The 20,490-nt window shown below is 38.8% G+C and overlaps 1 protein-coding gene across 11 annotated transcripts in view; it reads left to right on the top strand.

Moving 5' to 3' along the window:
- Positions 1-5,644: 5,644 nt before the first annotated feature.
- Positions 5,645-20,490, top strand: part of CCDC150 (coiled-coil domain containing 150) — a 78,710-nt gene continuing 63,864 nt past the window's right edge. For 10 of the 11 annotated variants that reach the window (XR_009352089.1, XM_059168529.1, XM_059168533.1 and 7 more), the window contains exons 1-5: positions 5,645-5,847; positions 12,397-12,560; positions 13,902-14,122; positions 14,242-14,420; positions 17,555-17,623. Coding sequence is in view for 10 of the 11 variants with exons in the window: in XM_059168529.1 (XP_059024512.1) it covers positions 5,836-5,847; positions 12,397-12,560; positions 13,902-14,122; positions 14,242-14,420; positions 17,555-17,623 (645 nt within the window). In the remaining variant the exon portion in view is untranslated. Of the gene's footprint in view, positions 5,848-12,396; positions 12,561-13,901; positions 14,123-14,241; positions 14,421-17,521; positions 17,624-20,490 lie in introns of those variants that run through there. The other variant, XM_059168536.1, reaches the window with a different exon arrangement.

The raw sequence follows: 20,490 nt of genomic DNA, 5'->3' as shown, positions 1-20,490 counted from the left end.
CGAGGGGAGCGGCAGAAGAAAAGGGAAAGAGAGAACCCTCAAGGAGATTCCCTCACCCCTGGGCTCAACCTCAGGACCCAGAGATCATGACCTGAGCCAAAACGAAGAGTCAGCAACTCAACCAACTGAATCACCCAGGTACCCCCAATATACTCTAGTTTTAAATTTGTTTCTCTCTGGGTATGGCTTAGCAATTTTAAAAACTACTTTATATGTGTACTAGGATTGAACAAACAATAGATGCACTGTGGATAATAAGAGTCAGGGTTCCTACAGTCATAGACAGAAGTTAAAACTCATGAAAGGGCAAAGGTTAGAATAAGTTGTGGTGCTGGATTTGAGTGGCATGATTGGTAGGAACTCATGTTTGTTTATGCATATATATGTAAATACATAGGGAGATAGATACAGAACTATAGATACTTATGTATACACATGGGTTGGTTTATAAATGTGCATTTCCTATCTCTATCTTTTGAGAGGAACTACCAGCAGTGATTTTATTTATTTATTTATTTATTTTTTCAGCCGTGTTTTTAAATACCATTCTTCCATAAAAAGGAACAGGGCTCCTTGGAGAATTGGTTGAATCTAGGGTTGGGCAGGGAAAATACAAGATGAGTGTGGAAATCTTGCAGTGAAAGAAAGTAAGGAAGCGCTCAAAATTTTTTTAACAAAAAGGAAGAAGGGACACAGCAGTTTCTTCATGATCTCTGAATGGCCAAAGCTAGAACAATTTTATTGCTGGAGCAATAAATAATGGTAGTATTGAATTTTAAACCAAAGAATAAAGCAAATATCCATAAACCCACACTGATATAAAGAAATGACTGAATAAATCTGAACAAATCAATGGGAGAAAACATACGAATCCTCTCTACAAAGCAATTCCAATTAATAAATAAGAAACATGGAAAGTCACTGTTAGCACACCATAGTAATGACTGCTCTTGGCAAGACAAACTGGCTAAAATTAGTGAGCGAAAGTTTAAGGAGAAACAAGATATTTGCATAGCCTCAAAGTATCCCTCCCAAATATTACAAAGAGGAACACAGTAAGATTTTACTGGAGAAATCCAGTAGATATCCCCTAAGCTAGTGATGGACCTTAATTTCAACAATAATAAAACATACATTTTGTACCCCCAGGCATCAGGCACCAAGAAGTGCATCTCAAAGTATCTCAAAGAAGTACTCATCTCAAAATGCATAATCTTGTCTAACCACGAGAAATGATTATAAACTCACACTGAGAGACATTTTACAAAATAACTGCCCCATGGTCTTCAAAAATCCCAAGGTCATGAAAGACAAAGACTGAGGAAGGAGTCAGGACAAGTAAAAGCAAGGTAAAATCCTGAATTACATCCTGGAACAGAAAAATGATGTGACTGGGCAAACTGATGAAAACCAAATGAAATTTGTCATTAGTTAATTGTATCATACCAGTATTAATTTCTTCATTTTGATCATTATATCATGATTATGCAAGATGTTAACATTAGAGGAAGCTGAATAAAGGGTATACAGGCATTCTCTGTGCTGTTTTTGCAGCTCCTCTGGAAATTAAAATTATTTCATAATACAAAGTTTAAAAAAGTTATATATAAGATGGAAAATTATATGGTTACCCTACCTGCAGAAATAATAAAAGATATTATTTTATTGATTTCTTGGGCATCCTCTCAGTGATTATTTATACAAATACAAAATACTTATCTCTACTATTTCCACACACCGTGCTTTTTTCATTTAAAATATATTCTAGAAAGTCCCCATATAAATACACAGACTTGCTTCATTTTCTTTTCATATTTTTTATTATGAAAAAATTTTGAGACATACAGAAAATTGGGATGGCTTGGCATAAACACTCACATGCTACCACCTATATTTCCTCATTTTCTTTTATAAATGTATGGTATTCCCTTGTGTGGAGTTAATGTACATGTATTTTTTTTTTAATGTACATGTATTTTTTTAAGTGGGTTCCATGCCCCGCAGGGAGCCCAATGGGGGGCCAAAATCACAACCTTGAGATCAAGTCCCTGAGATCAAGACCATCAGACCATTTAACCAAGTGAGCCCCCAGGCACACCAGCTCACATGTATTTCTCATCTCATAGATGCTGAAATTTCTGTCTTGACCCACACTTGTCAAAATGGAGTAGAGAAATGGTAGGAGATAGAATCAAATTGAAGAGCAGAACTTTGGAACCATATAGACCCTAATCTAAATAACCATTCTGTCACTTACTGGCTGCATGGCCCTAGGCAAGTTACTTAACTTCCCAAATCTTGGCTGCCTCATAGGAAAATACAATGACATCTTAAGGTGACAGCCATGATCATGTGAGATGATATATATAATGCACCAATTCAACAGGTGATGCACATTGTTACTGCTATTATTTAATCAGAAAAGTTCAGAAATATCAGGCAGTTGATCTGTGTAAGCCAATTTCAAAAACACTCATGTTTCTTCCTCTTGCTGATTATGTATCAACCTACCAAGACAAAAAGAGTAATCTTAGGAAACATAAAATAGTGCTGCAGCAGTATCACCATAACCTTGATTGTTCTGAAATTCAGTAGATAGAACAATGTGAAACTCTACTTGGCCACAAATTTAGTTGGTAAAAATAAGCGACAAGAGCCCTTATAAGAAGTGTTGTTACTCTTGGCTGATTCAAATGACAGATTCATCTTCCCAGCCCTGGGCCAAAGCACCAATTCATTAAAAAGTCTGAGACTCCTCCAAATTTTGATCTCTATACTGAGAACCAATACTTTACCAAAAGGTCTGGACTGCCCACAAAATGTGTTGGACTAGTTAGTGAACTTGCCATTATTTCTCCATTGTACCAACAAGATAAGAAACCCTTGAGCTTTTTTGTTAGCATTTCTCTATCCACAGAACACATTTCCAGTCCCAAGGGGAAGTGGTTGCAGGTAACTTTGGTAGCACTTTTGTAATTGCAATGGCAAATCATTGCCAGCTCTGGAAGAGAGCAGATGTCTGTCTTTCTTTCTTTCTTTCTTTCTTTCTTTCTTTCTTTCTTTTTTTTTGCCTACAAACAGAATATGTATATAAATAGTCAAGAGAGTGAGAAATAGCCTCTGTCAGGAGAACCATTCAAACTTGATTCCTTAATTCACTCACTCAACAAGGAGGACTTACCAAGACTCTATTGTATGCTAGGCACTGTGCTTGGTGTTGAAAATAATAAGATCAAAATAAGAATAAAACTCTTGGCTTCAAGTTACTTAAGGAGAGATAAGACACACTGACAATTATAAAGCAAAGCGGTTGAGTACTTTTGGAGGGAATAGAATGGCATCACTAAAGCAGTTCAATTTCTGTTGGGTTCAGCATACAGACAAGAAAAAGGGCGTGCTGGCAGAGGACGCACAGCCTGCAGGCACAGAGACATGCTGCTAACCTTGAATTCAAGTTTCCTTCAGGCTACAACTTGCAGATGTGGCTGGTGAATTAAGCTGAAGTTATAAGAAGTTTGGTTTCATCCTGCTCACTGGAAAACGACTAATTCAAAAGTAGAACTATTAAATGTTTTTAAACAAGGGACTAAAATTATTGAGATTTACAGTTGACTTTTGAACAACATGGGTTTGAACTGCATGGCTCCACTTATATGTGGATCTTTTAAAAAGATTTTTATTTATTTATTTATTTGACACACAGAAAGAGATATCACAAGTAGGCAGAGCAGCAGGTGGGAAGGGGGGCGGGAAGTAGTCTCTCCGCTGAGTAGAGAGCCTGACGTGGGGCTTGATCCCAGGACCCCGAGATCATGACCTGAGCTGAAGGCAGAGGCTCAACCCACTGAGCCACCCAGGCGCCCCATGGAGTTTTTAAAAAATACAATACTGTAAATGTATTTTCTCTTTCTCATGATTTTCTTAACATTTTTTCTCTAGCATACTTTATCATAAAAACAAAAAGTATATGTTAAGTAACTCTACATGATCAGTAAGTCTTCAATAGTAGACTATTAAAGTTTCTGGGGTGTCAAAAGTTATATGAATTTTTGAATGCATGGGGTGTCAACACCTTTAGCCACTGTGTTGTTGAAGGACCATCTGTACTTTTTAAGATCATTTTCAAAGCTGTACGAAGGGTGCATTGGGAAGGGTGATCAGAAAACCAATTAGAAGTTTACCGTGGTATTGTAGTGAGAAAGGAGATGGTATTCATGAAATCTCAAGATTTCTGTGACTGAAAAGACCTTGTTTTATCAATGGGTCAGGAAGTATAAAAAGCCTTTATCAATAGAAAATTAAGAGTGAAATCAGAAAAAAAATTAGTATGTTTAGGCACTTAAATAAAAACAGACCTTTTATGTAATGAATTCTCAGGTATCCAGGACTGATTCTCTACCAGATGAATTAGTTTATTGAAGAATTCAGATTCTTTTTTCTAACTTTGCAATTGCTTGATTTAAGTTCTTATATGTTTTGCCAGATGGTGGAAAGAGGAAAGGAAATGGAAAACAGTAAATTTAAACAATTTGGCTCCCCGACTGCTGCTTACTATGGAGATTCAGGAAAGTGAGGGCCTCATTACATTGAAGTGTGTGGCTATCTGTCGAGTGCATACACATACCCCTCACCTCCCAGAGAAATCAGAGACCACTGAAAGAGAAAATGTACATAAAGAATAATTAGCTTTTTGTGTTAACGCTCTAGAGTACTTTCCCACTTTTCCTATTAAGAGCTTTATTTGGAACCTTCACCTGAATAATGTATGCAGATAGATTCACAGCTTAATGAATACTTCCTACAGCTGTGGCCTGATGGTCACTCTATTTCGTCTGGAGGTTTGGTTATCAGAAGAACCGGAACAGCAGGAGCATTTCAGTCCTCACTTGCTTGGCAAATGACGACACATCCGGACTCTGACTGCCTTCGTCTGAGGCTAAAGCTATTCTCAGCAGCGCCCCCAAGGGAAGGAGAGAAATGCGTTAATTGCCCTGATGGTGGTAACAGGTGTTCTCTTCAGTCCCCTAAACGCAGAGCCCTTTTGTCTTCTCACGTAGAAGGCTTCTCGCCCTTAAGTGTGACTTCCCACTCTCGGAGCAAAACAACGCTGAAACGGCTGCAGTATTATTTTCAATGCTTTCTTGTTTCTCAGCTCTTTACAGTCATATTTAGAAATACCCATTCACTACCCTGTCGAGAAGGCGAGAAATATATTATGCTGATGAGACAAAAAACAGGAGAACAGAAAACATGTGTTTGACTCTCTGGCCATCATGGACGAGGATGAGGAGGCTCTTGGCTTTTCCTTCAAAGAAAAGAATGTTTGAACTTTGTATTTTTACCATTTCTTAGGCTCCCTAATGAAATCTGTTAACTTCCTAGCATCTAGAAGTTACCTGATACGTTAGTCCTCCTAAAACTAAAAACACCTTCCAGTCAGGGAGTCTCTCCCGTTGCGGGCCTGTTTGCCACATTGCCCAAACGCCGCACGTTCGCCCAGGTGAGACCAGGAAGTCTGCAAAGCCGACAGGACGATCTGGGAGGTGAGTGGGAGGAAACTACATATCCCGCCATGCCTCGCTCAGGAGCACAATGGACCCTGTCGTCATCCGGGTCACCGGGCTGCGCGTTCCGTGCGCGCCGCCGGATTCCGGCCTGGGTGCCGCCCCGGGCGGAGGGCCCTCCTGGGCCGGGAAAACTGCAATTCCCGGCATGCGCTGCCACGGATGCGCCTGCGTACAGGAGCGACCGCGCCGGAGCGGGTTGGTTTAAAGTGCGGTGTTAGTTCCATGGAAACCGGCCTGACGGCGGAGGGACCGAGCGCCTGGCGGGCGGATGGAGTGTGAGGTAAGGCTCCCGGCCGTGGACGGGGTGCCGGCCCTGCTGGGGGACTTGGCGGCTCAACCAAGACCCCCATCACCTCCTCCTGCCGCCCTCTCACCCTCTTGTCCGAGTTCAGTATCGCCCTCCGTACCTCGGGACCCGGATTTATGGCGCTTCTGCGCTGGATGCAGTGAAACCCGTTTAGGAGCTAAGTCTGCATGGGACTGGCTCTGAGGGACGGAGGACCGACGCCCGGGGTCGATCAGCCCGAATACCACTTTTCTTTCTTTGTTAGGTTGGAGGTTATGGGTTCTTAGGAAAGCCATTTCGACGGGTTTTTTTTTGGGGGGGGGCGGGGGGGTTGTTTGTTTGTTTGTTTAGTTTTTGTCACCAGTTACATCCCCGGATCTGCTGGTTAGAATGTAGGTGAGCCGGCATTCGTTCACTGACGTTTTCCCGGTACCTGGCACCGGTGCTGGCACAGGATGGATGTTCCTTAAATTTTTGCTGAGTTTTCCGGTTCTTTGCCGGCCGCGGTGCCCCGTGCGCTGTGCGAAGCTCTGAAGATGGGGAGGGATCCATCGGACTGCCTCGGAGAACTCGGACTAGCTTGAACGCCCACAGACGCAACAAGTCCCCCTACTTGTTCATTGTGAGCTCCCAGGGACACCCCGTTCCCCCAGTCCTTTCTGTTCTCGTGAGCGGGTCTTGGGGCTTTACCAGTGGCATGTATGCTGAGAACTGCAAAATTTCTATCCCCAGCGCGCACCTCTCTGAACTCCGAATTCACACGATCAGTCTTGTATGGGTCATCTTTCCTGTTTTCAATTTAACAATTCCAAAACAACTCAGTCTTTCATTAAAATTAACTCTTCTGACAGGCTTCCGTTGTCTCCATGAATGGCCACACCACCCTTCCCATTGTTGCCTTGCTCTCAAGTTTCCTCTCAAATCGATTGGCAAAACCAATCTTTAAAACATGTCTGGGCTCTGGCCAGGTCTTACTCTTCCGTGGCTATCACCCCGGTCCTGGCCAGTGGCACTTGCCGCCTGGATTATTGTGGCAGCTTCCCAGCGGGGCTTTCTACCTCTGTGGTTGTCAGCGCGCCCTCGTGGGAGGGTACCCAGAGTGATCCCGTCAAAAGGTAATTACATCCCAGCACTCCTCTGCTCTGCTCAGTCCAATGGCTCTGAGAGTCACTCATGGTAAAAGCCAAAACTTTACAATAGCCTTTAAGACCTCATGTGATCTGGTCCCTTTATTACCCTCTGACCTCCCCTTCTAGAGTTCTCTCCTTCACTAACTCCTCTCCAGTCAGACTGAGCTCCTTACCGTTTGTGAGGATCTTTGTACTCACTGTGTACTCTTTCTGGACTTTTTTTTTTTTTTTTTAAGATTTTATTTATTTATTTGACAGAGATCACAAGTAGGCAGAGAGGCAGGCAGAGAGAGAGGGGGAAGCAGGCTCCCTGCTGAGCAGAGAGCCTGTTGCGGGGCTTGATCCCAGGACTCTGGGATCATCTTTTCAGTCACCTGGCTCTTACTAGTATATTACCTAAGACCTTGGTCTTGTTCACGCCATCCTTTCAATGAAGTAACCTACTTAGGAGCTGAATAGAAATACTCTCCTAAATACGAAAACAGAATTGTATTAAATAATGATACATTGATGAAAGTAGTTATGAATGCACTTTTTAAAACTAAAAGTTTGTATCTTAGTATTTTTACTATTGCTACCATCAGGCATCAGGCCTTGGGTTCAAGACTACACTCAATGATATTTGCACCTTTTCAAAGACAGCAAAGCACACGGAAGTCAAGCTATAGCGTCTTTGCCACAATTAGCAATTGGCAATTAGCAGTTAGAGCTAGGTTCTTTTCCTGTAAGACTGTATGTACTTATTAGACTACGAGCTTTTGAGCTATGGCTTTTGAGGATCTGCCACGTGGCCAGTGGACTGGGTGTGGGGCTTGCCAGATGAGGGAGGGCAGAGAGATGGGAATCTGTATCCCATTCAAAAGATATGGGAAACTTGTATTCCATTTCTTGTATTTTTTCCCCTAAAATGGACTAATGTTTGTATTAGTATTTTACGCTTGGCATTTGATGTAAATTAACTGAGGCCACCCTTAACATTCTAACCAGCTGCCTCAGCCTACCAGAGTTGCCAGGGAAATTGTCCTCTCTAACATCGCCTGCACTGTTCGTCCTTTCTTCTACCACTTCCTTCTACTTGTTTCCACCAACTGTTGCCTGGGGCTGCTGTGTTTCAGAAACATTTTTGTTGCAAGCAACAGAAAAACATGACTAACACAAAAGGCAAAAGTTTATTTTTCTCAAATAAGCAGAGGTTGGTTGTTAATAGTTCTCCAAAAAAAAAAAGAAAAGAAAAGAAAAACGAAAAAAGGTCAGGTTAATCTGAACTTCTCTGGCCTTTCCTTGTATTTCTCAGATTCTGGTGATCCGAGGCTCTGTTATTTATATCTAAAAGTGAGGCACTGCATGGCTGACTGAAAAAGAGCTCTGAGAGCTCTGGGCCTCAGATGTGGAAGTAAAGGACCGGTGCCATCATTTCAGGGTTTTTTCCTATCAGGAAAACAAAAGCCTTCCCAGAAGCTCCTTGCAAACGTTTTGCCTAAAGCCTCATTCCAGAATGTGTCACATGGCTGTGCCAGCTGCAAGGGATGCTGGGACATGAAATTTTCAGCTTCTTTTATAGAGAGAACAAGGGAGCCAGTTCTGTCTACCCCAAATCTTACTAAACACTTTAAGTTTTCTCCCTACTTCAAGCCTGGTATATTTCTAGGTGGGCAGTAACAAGACAGCAAGTGATAGAAAGTAGAAGGAAGGTAAACCCATGTGGTGTTTCTCCACTGTTACCCTTCTATTTATAACCCTGGTGTCATGGAGGCTCTTCCATTACCTGAGGAACACTAGCCTGCTACATGTGGTAGCCTGAGCAGGAATCTCCAAATCTGCCTTTTTTCAGAAACCTAGATGAAACTTACTTCAAGTCTTTGTATGTCCAAAGACAGTTACAGTCTATATATACCTTTGTCTTTCTCTTCAGGAAACTTTGAAAGCATGATAGGAAATTAATAATAGCTTTTTTCCCCCATGTCCTTAAGCTGATCATTAGAAAATCTTTTAACAAATTCAGATTATATGTGTCAGAAATGCTTTCTGTTTCATAGAAGAGAACCAAAGAGAGAAATCCTAGTCAGAAGCACTAAAATGAAAGTAAAAAGAAAATTTGTACCCTTTGACCTACATCATTCCATTTCCCCCTCCCTCCAGCTCATTCTACTATGTTTCTATGAAATCAACTTTTTTCTATTCTGCATATAAATGATATCAGACAATATTTTTCTTGCTCTGTCTGGTTTATCTCACATAGCTTAATGCCCTCTCAATTCATCTATATTGTTCTCAGTGGCAGGGTTTTCTTTTTATGGCTAAGAAATATAATAATTTATATCACTTTTTCTTTGTCCATTCATCTGTTGAAGGACATTTGGGTTGTTTCTCTGTCTTGGGCATTATGAATAATGCTGCACTGAACATGAGTGAGCACATAACCTCTTCAAAATCCTGCCTTTGATTCCTTTGGGTATATATGAAGGAGTGGGATTGCTGGATCATATAATAGTTCTATTTTTAATTCTTTGAGGAACTTCCATACTGTTTTCCATAATGGCTGTACCATTTTATATTCCCACCAACAGTATATGAGGGTTCGCTTTTCTCCACATCTTTACCAACATTTGTTATTTGTCTTTTTGTTTTGTTTTTAAATTTATTCATTTAATCAGTTATCTCTTCACATAGCAAATGTTTCTTAAGCATTTGACATATGGTGCACAGTAGATGTTAAAATGTATTACCTGTTACCAAGGAGTCTGGTAGAAAAATTTTTCTTTTTTACATAAAACTATAGCTTTATTTTTTTTTATACTACTCTATCTTTTTTTTTAATTTTTTAAATCTTTAAAATTTCTTTTCAGTGTTCCAGAATTCATTGTTTATGTACCACACCCACTTCTCCATGCAATATGTGCCCTCCATAATACCCACCACCAGGCTCACCCAACTTCCCACACCCACCCCTTCAAAACCCTCAGATTGTTTTTCAGAGTCCATAGTCTTTCATGATTCGTCTCCCTCTCCAATTTCCTCCAACTCCCTTCTCCTCTCCATCTCCCCATGCCCTCCATGTTATTCCTTACGCTCCACAAATAAGTGAAACCATATGATAATTGACTCTCTCTGCTTGACTTCATAATCTCCTCCAGTCATGTCCATGTTGATACAAAAGTTGGGTATGCATCCTTTCTGTTGGAGGCATAATACTCCATAGTGTATATGGACCACATTTTGCTATTTGTCTTTTTGATAATAGCTATCCTAACAGGTATAACAGGTGTGAGGTGATATCTCATTGTGGTTTTGATTTGCATTTTCCTAGTGATTAGTGATGTTGAATGCCTTTTAATTGACCTATTGGCCATCTGTATGTTGTCTTTGGAGAAAATGTCTGTTCAGACTCTCTGCCCATTTTTAAAAATTTCTTTGCTTTTTTGCTATTGAGTTATATGAGTTTTTATGTATTTTAGACCTTAATCGCTTATCAAATCTGTGGTATGCTATTATTTACTACCATTCTGTAGGTTATCTCTTCAAGTAAGTTCTGAGGATCTAATATACAGCATGGTAACATAGTAGTATGTTGTATAGTTGAAAGTTGTGAGAGTGGATCTTTAGCACAACACACACAAAGTTAACTATGTTATTACCTGTGGGAGGTGATGAATGTGTTAATTATTTTGATCTTGGTAACCATTTTACAGTGTACATGTATATCAGATCATCACATTGTACACTTTAAATATACACAATTCAATTATTCCTCACTAAAGTTAAAAAAAAAAAAAGAAACTAGGCTATTCTCTGGGACCTTTGTGGGGAGATAAAAGGTGATTGAAGAGCTATTTCAAGAAATGTTCTTGATGTGGTATATATATATACAATGGAATACTATGCAGCCATCAAAAGAAATGAAATCTTGCCATTTGCGACGAGGATGGAAGTAGAGGGTATTATGCTTAGCGAAATAAGTCAATCAGAGAAAGACAACTGTCATGTGATCTCCCTGATATGAGGAAGTGGAGATTCAACGTGGGGTGGGGGTTGAAGGGTAGGAAAAGAATAAATGAAACAAGATGGGATCAGGAGGGAGACAAACCATAAGAGACTCTTAATCTCATAAAACAAACTGAGGGTGGCTGAGGGGAGGGGGTGCAGGGAGAAGGGGGTGGGGTATGGACATTGGGGAGGGTATGAACTATGGTGAGTGCTTTGAAGTATGTAAACCTGGCGATTCACTAACCTGTACCCCTGGGGCTAATAATACATTATATATTAATTTAAAAAAAAAGAAATGTTCTTGATATTGTCAAGAAGCTCAGTCTCTTCACTGCCCCTCATCATGCTTCTCACCCCTTTTAAACCCTGCCACCAGTCTTCCCCCTTATTTAATTCTTTCCTTGAGTGATGGAGACTGCTTTCAGTTACTTGGTCCTGAGATAGTCACCACTTCCACTGCCTGGGAGGTGAGGGGAAGGAGAGATATCTGATTACACAGCAAATGGGAGAGAAAAAAATGTGTTCCTAATATCCAAAGTGGGATCTTTGTGAACATGTACCCATAGGAGCACTGTTGCTAATAATGGTTAAGGTTTATAGTTGGATTAGTATAGAAACATCTATACAGGTCGGAGTTGCAGGAAAATGTCCTTTAAATTTCTTTCCCCAGTGACCTTGTCTTTGAACTTTGGGCCCATGATTCATCTATTTGTTGGGACTGCTTCTTCTATGCTAATTCTGCCTAATTCTGTCACTAATATTTCAAAAAGTACTCTTACACAGTTTTGGGAGAGAAGACAGGATATTTTATGTCAATAGCTATAGAAGAGTCTTTGCTAGGCTATGATTAAATTTGCAAATTATTTTTTTAAATCACTGCTTCAGTGTAGTTGAAGCAAATGCTCAGAAGTCTAAGAAGTCTAAGAAGTATAGGATGTTTTTTTGAAAGATTGGTTGGAATATGTTAAAATGATGATGGCTGCTAATGAAAGAAGTGATAATTCCCTTAGCCAAGTCATAGGTCCTAGTATGTGTCTAATAGTAGCAGACAGGCTAGAATAGATTATGATGCAATAACGAACTACTCAACAATCTCAGTGGCTTATAACAACACACACTTATTGCCCTCTCACACTGGGTGTCATGGACAGGCCATAGCGCTTCTTTGTGTCTTCACTGTAGGATCTTGGCACACGAAGCTGGCCCTATCTGGGTTGTTGCTCATCTCGTGGAGGGGGGAAAAGAAGGAGATGATGAATGACAAGTTGGCTCTTAAAGTTTCCACCCACATTACATTGACCAAAACAGGACACATGGCCTTTCCTGATTTCAATGGGACAGGGATGTGTAATTCCCCCACAAGAAGGGACAATGACTATTTTGAACCATAATAAAACCTACTGTACTAATATTGTGACTTTAATCTCAGGTGCATATGGAAACTACAGTGTCCAGACCAGTCCTCTCTCCAACCCACATCAATGCTACAGCTTCTGAAACTTTCACGGTACTTCAGGAAAGGATGAGAATAGTTGAGGAACAGACCAGTTCTCTGAGGGATGACCTAATAATGTTGGACTTTGGTGAAAAAAGGTAACAAATGGAAAATGAACTAGATCTTTGTAGGCTGAAGGATTCTTAGGAGTCTTAGTGCAAATGGTTTGGCAGATGAAATTAGGTATTTATAAAAGAATTGAGAAAAAACAGTTTCCATTTGAACATTAATTAGAACATTAATGAACAGTTTCCATTTGAACATTAATTTGCAAGACAGAGTTGCCAACTTGTAATAGAGCTACTACCACTTCTCCCCTGAACAGATATTTATTTATGTGAAGAGGTGGGTGGGGGAATCCGGTAACTAGGTGAGGGCCATTAAAGAGGGCACGTGATATAATGAGCACTGAGTATTACAGGCAACTGATGAATTCCTGACCTCTACCTCTGAAACTAATAATATACTGTATGTTAATTAATTGAATTCAAATAAAATTTTTAAAGTGTGCTAATTAGGTATACAAACTTTGATAACCTGCTGACCTTCAAAACTTGGTTGAAAACCAATATGGAATTTTTGTATAATTAGAAAAAATTTAGTTCTTATCTTTTTAAATCAAAAATAGATTTTGGTATTAGTTAAGGTGAACATCTGAACTTGATTCATGCCATTGATACAGTCTTCATTTTCTTTCCCCAGACTTACTGTAAATTAAAAGAAAGCTTTTAAGTCCTTAAAAAAAAAAATCAGAATTTAGAATGAGGTACTCAAAAAAACAAAAAACAAAACAACAACAACAAAAAACAACCACCTTTTTTTCCCCTTGGCTAAAGAATGTATTGCCATTAAAAGCTGGAGTATTAATGGCCTGAGGAATCTGGGTGCTTAAGCAACCAATCTCAAATTTGCTGGTGTGATTTTCTTTAAGATTATAATATATTTCCTTAGTGTCTCTTATGAAAACCCAAGATTATTATAGTTGGTATTATAGCACCCATAGAAAGAATAATTCTTCAGTAGTTAAAGATTAAATTTGCATAGATGCTGAGTATGTTAGAAGTAGGAATGTTTATTATGATCTTATTTTAAAATTTTCTAAAAATATGTGAATATATCGACTCCATGCTAACTTTAATTCTTAGTTTATAATTATAGATTTCGCATTTAACATGTTTTATGTACCACGTAAAAGTTTACAAAAAATTCACATTAAAAGAAACAACCGTTATAAAGTCAGTGGTCTCTATCCATCTGACATTAGTCTCATCCTCTTTACCTAATGGTGCTTTCTATATATAAATCTGGAGAAGGTAACAGGTGCTTAACTAAGGAATCTAATTTTTATTCTTGGTAGAAATGTTACATTGACCTGATGGTGGGGATTACCAAGTACACATTGCATTGCATAATATTATTAAATTGGGATCTTTATCCAGAGGCCAACTAGAGAGTCCAAAATGTTTAGAAGAGCCTGTGAGCCAGAATATCATTAGTCCCATCCAGAATGAAGTGATTTGTTCAGGAAAACCAGATATCCTATGGAAGAACTGTGAGTTTTTGGTAAATCGAATGTGCCGTCTGGAAAGCCTCATCCAATCCTTAAAGATGAACATCTTTCGTCTGCAAACTGAAAAGGATTTGAATCCACAGAAAACAGGTACAGAGAGAAGGGAATCATCAGAAATTTGGTCCTGTATGGGTGCTTAAGGGGCTTATGATTCTTTTTCCTTTCCTGACCTTTCAACTGCTCCATGACCCTCCTGTGCTGTCGGGTAGCTTTCCTGAAGGACCGACTGAATGCGATACAGGAGGAGCATTCCAAGGACCTAAAGCTGTTGCATCTCGAAGTGATGAATTTGCGCCAGCAGCTGAGAGATGTCAAAGAGGAAGAAGACAAGGCACAGGAAGAAGTGCAAAGGTTGACGGCCACCTTGGAGATTGCCTCAGAGACAAAGGTTTGAACCCAGATTTCTGAAATACAGATTCACTGTTCTCTGTTAGCTGGAGGAGGCAACAGACGCATAATTGACTTTTAAAAATAGGTGATAAGATGTGAGGATTCTTGACATTTCAAAGTTACCTACATTGATAAACTATTATGCCCTCTCGGTAATGTGGTATTCCTAGAGCCCTTACCCTGTACGCATGAGAGTGGGAGTCCAAAAGTTATGAGGTAGAGTTTCTGCTCACCCAAGGCCATATGCTTGTTGGAGAACAAGGAATATCATGAAAAACTAAATAGAGAAAAAATAAGGGCATAGGAATTGTTAAAAGACAGCGGAGAACAGTAAGTGACTATTGACAAGTGTTTTGTGTTCAGGAGGGTTTGAGAGGGTGGGTACGCCCTATCTAGAGTAGATTAGGGTAGGCTTCAAGAAAGAGATATGAGAAAAAAAAAAAGAAAGCGATATGAGCTGAACTTTAAGAAGGCCAAGTAGAGAGGTGAGGACATGTCAAGGAGTAGGCACAGAGGCAGGGAAGAATACAGAGTAGGATGATAAGCTGACAATTCTGTTCTCCCTTCAGGGGCACACAGCATACTAGATGGTCAGTATGTTATTTGTTTAATTTTTGAAAAACCTTATGACAGGATGATATTGTCCCCATTTTAGTAAAAAGAGCAGTGAGCCCCGAGAGAACTCATGTCTCTCAGATCCCAATTCCCTGTCTTTTTCCTGTTACCCAGGTTTGAACTTAGACCTCTGCACTGGTACAGTTAGAGGAAATGCATAAACTAGCCTGAGAGGAGTGAGGATTTGGGGTGGCAAATAAATTGGAAGGTAGCTAGGGATCACGTCATAAGGATTTCAAAATCAAGACTAATTAGGGCTTGATATCAAGGGGGTGATTATCATTTTTGATAATGAAGTGCATAACAAAAACAGGAAAACTAATCTGGCAGAAGGCTAGAGTTTCGGGAAACCAGTTAGGAGTCCATTGCATGATTTGAGGCACAAGCTTTATTGGATATGACTTAGGGGGGCGTTTTGAAAAGAAAGGGATGTTTTATGAAGAAAGATACGCTAGAATATGGTACTGGACAGGAGCTGAGTATAGGACAGAAGGCAAAGATAACTGAGGTTTTACATCTTGGATTGTGGTGCCATTAATAGTGACATAAAAGAGAATAAATAGTGAAAGCTGTATTTTTGATCATTTGCTCCTAAGCACGGATAACATTTGAGGCAAGAAGAGATTGAATACTTAAAAAAAAAAAAAGGAATATACACTATAAGAAAAAGTTCTATCAATTACCGGATTCTTTCATTATTGAATTTTACGTATAAAGTGAATGTGTTTGGGGTGCCAGGGTGGCTCAGTCAGTTAAGCATCCGACTCTTGGTTTCAGTTCAGGTCATGATCTCATGACCTCTAATCTTTTTTTTTTTTAATATAAATTCAGGGGCACCTGGGTGATTCAGTGTGTTAAGCCTCTGCGTTCAGCTCAGGTTATGATCTCAGGGTCCTGGGATCAAGCCCCGCATTGGGCTCTCTGCTCAGGGGGAAGCCTGCTTCTTTCTCTCTCTCTCTCTCTCTCAAAAAAATAAATAAAATCTAAAAAAATAAAAAAGAAAATATAAATTCAATTAATTAACATGGTGTATTATTAATTTCAGAGGTAGAGTTCAGTCATTGATCAGTTGTGTATAACGCCTGGTGCTCACATCATGTGCCTCCTTAATGCCCAGCACCAGTTACCTTATCCCCCCACAACCTCCCCTTTAGCAGCCCTTAGTTTGTTTCTTATAGCGAACAGTCTCTTATGGTTTGTCTCCCTCTCTGATTTCATCTTACCTTATTTTACCCTCCCTTCCCCTATGTTCATCTGTTTGTTTCTTAAATTCCATATGAGTGAGATTATATGATAATTGTCTTTTTCTGATTGACTTATTTCACTTAGCATAATACCCTCTGATTCCATCTACTTTGTTTCAAATGGCAAGATTTCATTTTTCTGATGGCTGAGTAATATTCCATGGTGTATATATACCTTTATTGTCTTTATCCATTCATCTGTCAATGGACATCTGGGCTGTTTCCGTAGTTTGGCTGTTGTGGCCATTGCTGCTATACACACTGGGGTGCAGGTGCCCCTTCCATCCCTATGTTTGTATACTTTGGGTAAATACCGAGTAGTTCAGTTGATGGACCATAGGGTAGCTCCATTTTTTTTTTTTTTTTAAGATTTTATTTATTTATTTGACAGGCAGAGATCACAAGTAGGCAGAGAGAGAGAGAGACAGGGGAAAGTAGGCTCCCCACTGAGCAGAGAGCTCAATGTGTGGCTCTATCCCAGGACCCTGAGATCATGACCTGGGCCGAAGGCAGAGGCTTTAACCCACTGAGCCACCCAGGAGCCCTAGGTAGCTCCATTTTTAACTTTTTTGAGGAACATCCATATTCCTCAGTGTCTGCGCCAGCTTGCATTCCCACCAACAGTGTAACAGGGTTCCCCTTTCTCTGTATTCTCGCCAACATCTGTCCTTTCCTGAGTCGTTAATTTTAGCCATTCTGACAGGTGTGAGGTGGTATCTCATTGAGGTTCTGATTTGTATTTCCCTGATGCCGAGTGACGTGGAGCATCTTTTTGGGTGTCTGTTGGCCATTTGTTTATCTTTGGAGAAATGTCCGTTCGTGTCTTCTACCCATTTCTTGACTGGATTATTTGATTTTTGTGTGTTGAGTTTGATAAGATCTTTATAGATTATGGATACTAGCCCTTTATTTGATAAGACATTTGCAAATATCTTCTCCCATTCTGTCGGTTGTCTTTTAGGTTTGTTGACTGTTCTCTTTGCTGTGCAAAAGCTTTTTATCTTGATAAAATCCCAGTAGTTCATTAAAATAAATAAATCTTTTTTTAAAAATTAAAGGGAAAATAATAGAAGTAATGAATCAAGGTAATAACTTTCTTTTTAAAGATCTCATTATAATAATTATTTTAGACTCATAAAAGAAGTATTTATAACCATATTCAGAATAGCATTTATAGGTCGCTAGAAAAAGTCTAGATTTGAACTGATGTGCCTATAGACAGTTTCTTTCTTCATTTCAGATTATTTAGAACCTTTTCCCCTTGTACTTTTAGAAGAATGCAGCCATTATTGAAGAAGAATTGAAGGCCACAAAACGTAAAATGAACCTGAAAACTCAGGAGGTAAGATACAGAAAGGTTCTGGAGGGTGGAGGGGGCATTGGAATTGCTGAGGAGAAGTCAGGAAAGTGGAAAGCATGAAAAACTTTGAAGAAGAAAATATGTTACTGTGGAGTAGGGAGATTTTAAAAATATGCCACATGTAATTCAAGTGAAAGTGGCTACACTTATTTGACATTGAGTTCCTTTTGCCTCAGAATGGCCCTACAACCAGAAATAAAGTCAGTGCTTTGTGAGCCAGGAAGGAAATTAGTTACCACAAAATTCATGTGCTAGAGCTAAGTGAACATCTTCATACAAAGACCTTTTAAACTAAAGTTGTGTTTAAAACAAAAAGCTTTTAATAAGACCGCTCGTCTAATTTTACCTTGAAAACCTCCCTTTCAGCCCAAGTTTTAGTAGATAACAGATTGGGAGTTGTGAAGTAGGTGGCTGCTAAATGTTGCTGGGCTGAAAAATGGCAGCTGAAAACAGTGGAAGCGTCAGGAGAATTAGTAATCCAACACTCCCTGGCCTAAAAACCTCAATATTTCCTGACAGAATAATCATTGATGTCCATCCAAATCAAAAGGATCCAATTATATTTAAAATACTAAGAAGTAGATATGCCTTTTAAAGAAAATTCTCACGTGAAATTACTTCTTAAGGTATGGTTTTTGGTGCTTAAGGTGTTAAGTATAGCTATCTGAAAAATTCTCTTATGTACTTTGCCAGTAACTACTGATAAAATCATGAATTTTCATAGCATGTATTACATTTCATGTAATTTTATTTTAGTTTTCAGATATTTTAGTAGACTTTTTTTTTTTTTACAGAAACTTCACATTTATAGAAAAATTGCACAGAAAATAGTTCTCATAAACCTGCTCTCCCCATCCCTCCAATTTCCCCTATTATATTAGCGTGGTGCATTTGTTAAATTTGATGAGCTAGTATTCATAAATTGATAAGTCATTATTAGCTGAAGCCCATAGTTAAGATATTAAGATTCACCCTTTCTTCATTACATTATCTTACAGCATAGTATCACTCCCCTAAAAATGCTCTCTGCTCCGTATACCCATCCCTTGCCCCCTCTCTTCCTGAGCCCCTGGAAACCACTGATCTTTTCACCCTCTGTAGTTCTTTATGGTTGGAACGGTTCAGTGTGTGGTTGTTTTGGACTGGCTTCTTTAGCATATGCACGTAACATACCTCCAAGCCTTGTCATGGTGGGATAACTCATTGCCAAACAATATTCCATTGTATGGACGTACCACAGTTTGTTTTATCTGTTCATCTATCGAAGAACATCTTGGTTACCTCTGAGTTTTGGCAGTTGTGAATAAAGCTGCTATAAACATTCACGTGCAGGTTTTTGTATAAACTTGTTATCTACTCATTTAGATAAATACCTAGAGCACAATTGCTGGACCATATGGTAAGGTTTGTTACCTTCATAAGAAACTGCCAACCTGTCTCAAAAAATGGCTGTACCATTTTGCATTCACACCAAAAATGAGTGAGTTCTTGTGGTATATATCTTCCTAAAAGGTAAGATATATATATATACAATCTTTCTGATAAACATAAAGCTGGTTGCTTTTAATAATGCTTCAGAATTAATACCTCAATAGTATAATTATAAAATAAAGTTTCCTCTGTAAAGGACTTAAATTATATCTCAAGTACATTTTATTATGTAATTTGATCCAGAGCTTAGAAAACTATAGTAAGTTACTCTGTATTACAAAGTAATTATAATTCAATACTATAGTTAGTATTAGATTATTAATATGCACGAAAAGAAAAACTGGTTAATCCTTAAGTAAGATTAGAATGATGAGCTGAAGTCTGAGCTGAAGTCAGAGGTAATGATGATAAAGATGATAATGATGATGAAGGATAAGGAACTTCTAAACTTGAAATGAAGGAACAGAATTATAAAAAGTTCAAAAGATTTGAACACATAAGAATTTAAAATTCTACATGTAAAAAAAGGGGGGCAAAAAACAAAACTAGGAAAATCTAGCACAACTAAATATAGTTAACAGTCTTTCCTTGTAAAGAACTTAAAATTAACAAAAAACAAAAAATAGTGCTCAACTAACATTTTAAAAAATATATAATGCCTCAGAAAATATACAGAGCTAATAACCATATTAGAAAATGTTTAATCTCACTAGTAACCAAAGAATGAAAAGCTGTCAAGATGTTATTTTTAATTTATTAGATTAGCAAAGATTTAAGAAAACAACAATACATAATACTGGTGGGATTTATTCTACTATTACCAACAGGCTAAAATTGGGAGGAAATTTTATACTACTATTGATAAGCTAAAATTAGAAGGAAATTTATACTACTATTGATAAGCTAAAATTGGAAGGAAAATTATATACCAAATCTATCAAAAGTCTAAACACTATTAAGCCTTTAACCTAGGGTTTCCTCTAGTAGGAATCAGAAACGCAAAGAAAGATTTATTCACAGGCACGTTCAGCAGAACAATATTTAGAATAATGAAGAGCTGGAAAAACCTTTGATATGGGGATATGATTAAGAACTTTATAGAACTTTGGGGCACCTGGGTGGCTCAGTGGGTTAAAGCCTCTGCCTTTGGCTGAGGTCATGATCCTAGGGTCCTGGGACGGAGCCCCACATCGGGCTCTCTGCTCCATGGGGAGCCTGTTTCCTCTTCTCTCTCTCTGCCTGCCTCTCTGCCTACTTGTGATTTCTGTCTGTCAGATAAATAAATAATTTTTTTTAAAAAAGACTATTATAGAACTTTTGCAAAATGGGCTGTGATGTAAGTTTGATGCCAACATACTTTTCATGTCTTTCAACTTTTCAAAAAGTTTTTAAACACAAAATATATCATCCGTAGAGAA

Source organism: Mustela lutreola, chromosome 3, assembly GCF_030435805.1.
Source record: "Mustela lutreola isolate mMusLut2 chromosome 3, mMusLut2.pri, whole genome shotgun sequence".
Lineage (NCBI taxonomy): Eukaryota > Metazoa > Chordata > Mammalia > Carnivora > Mustelidae > Mustela > Mustela lutreola.
Note: the sequence above shows the minus strand (reverse complement) of the source record. Positions and strands in the feature narration are given on the sequence as shown.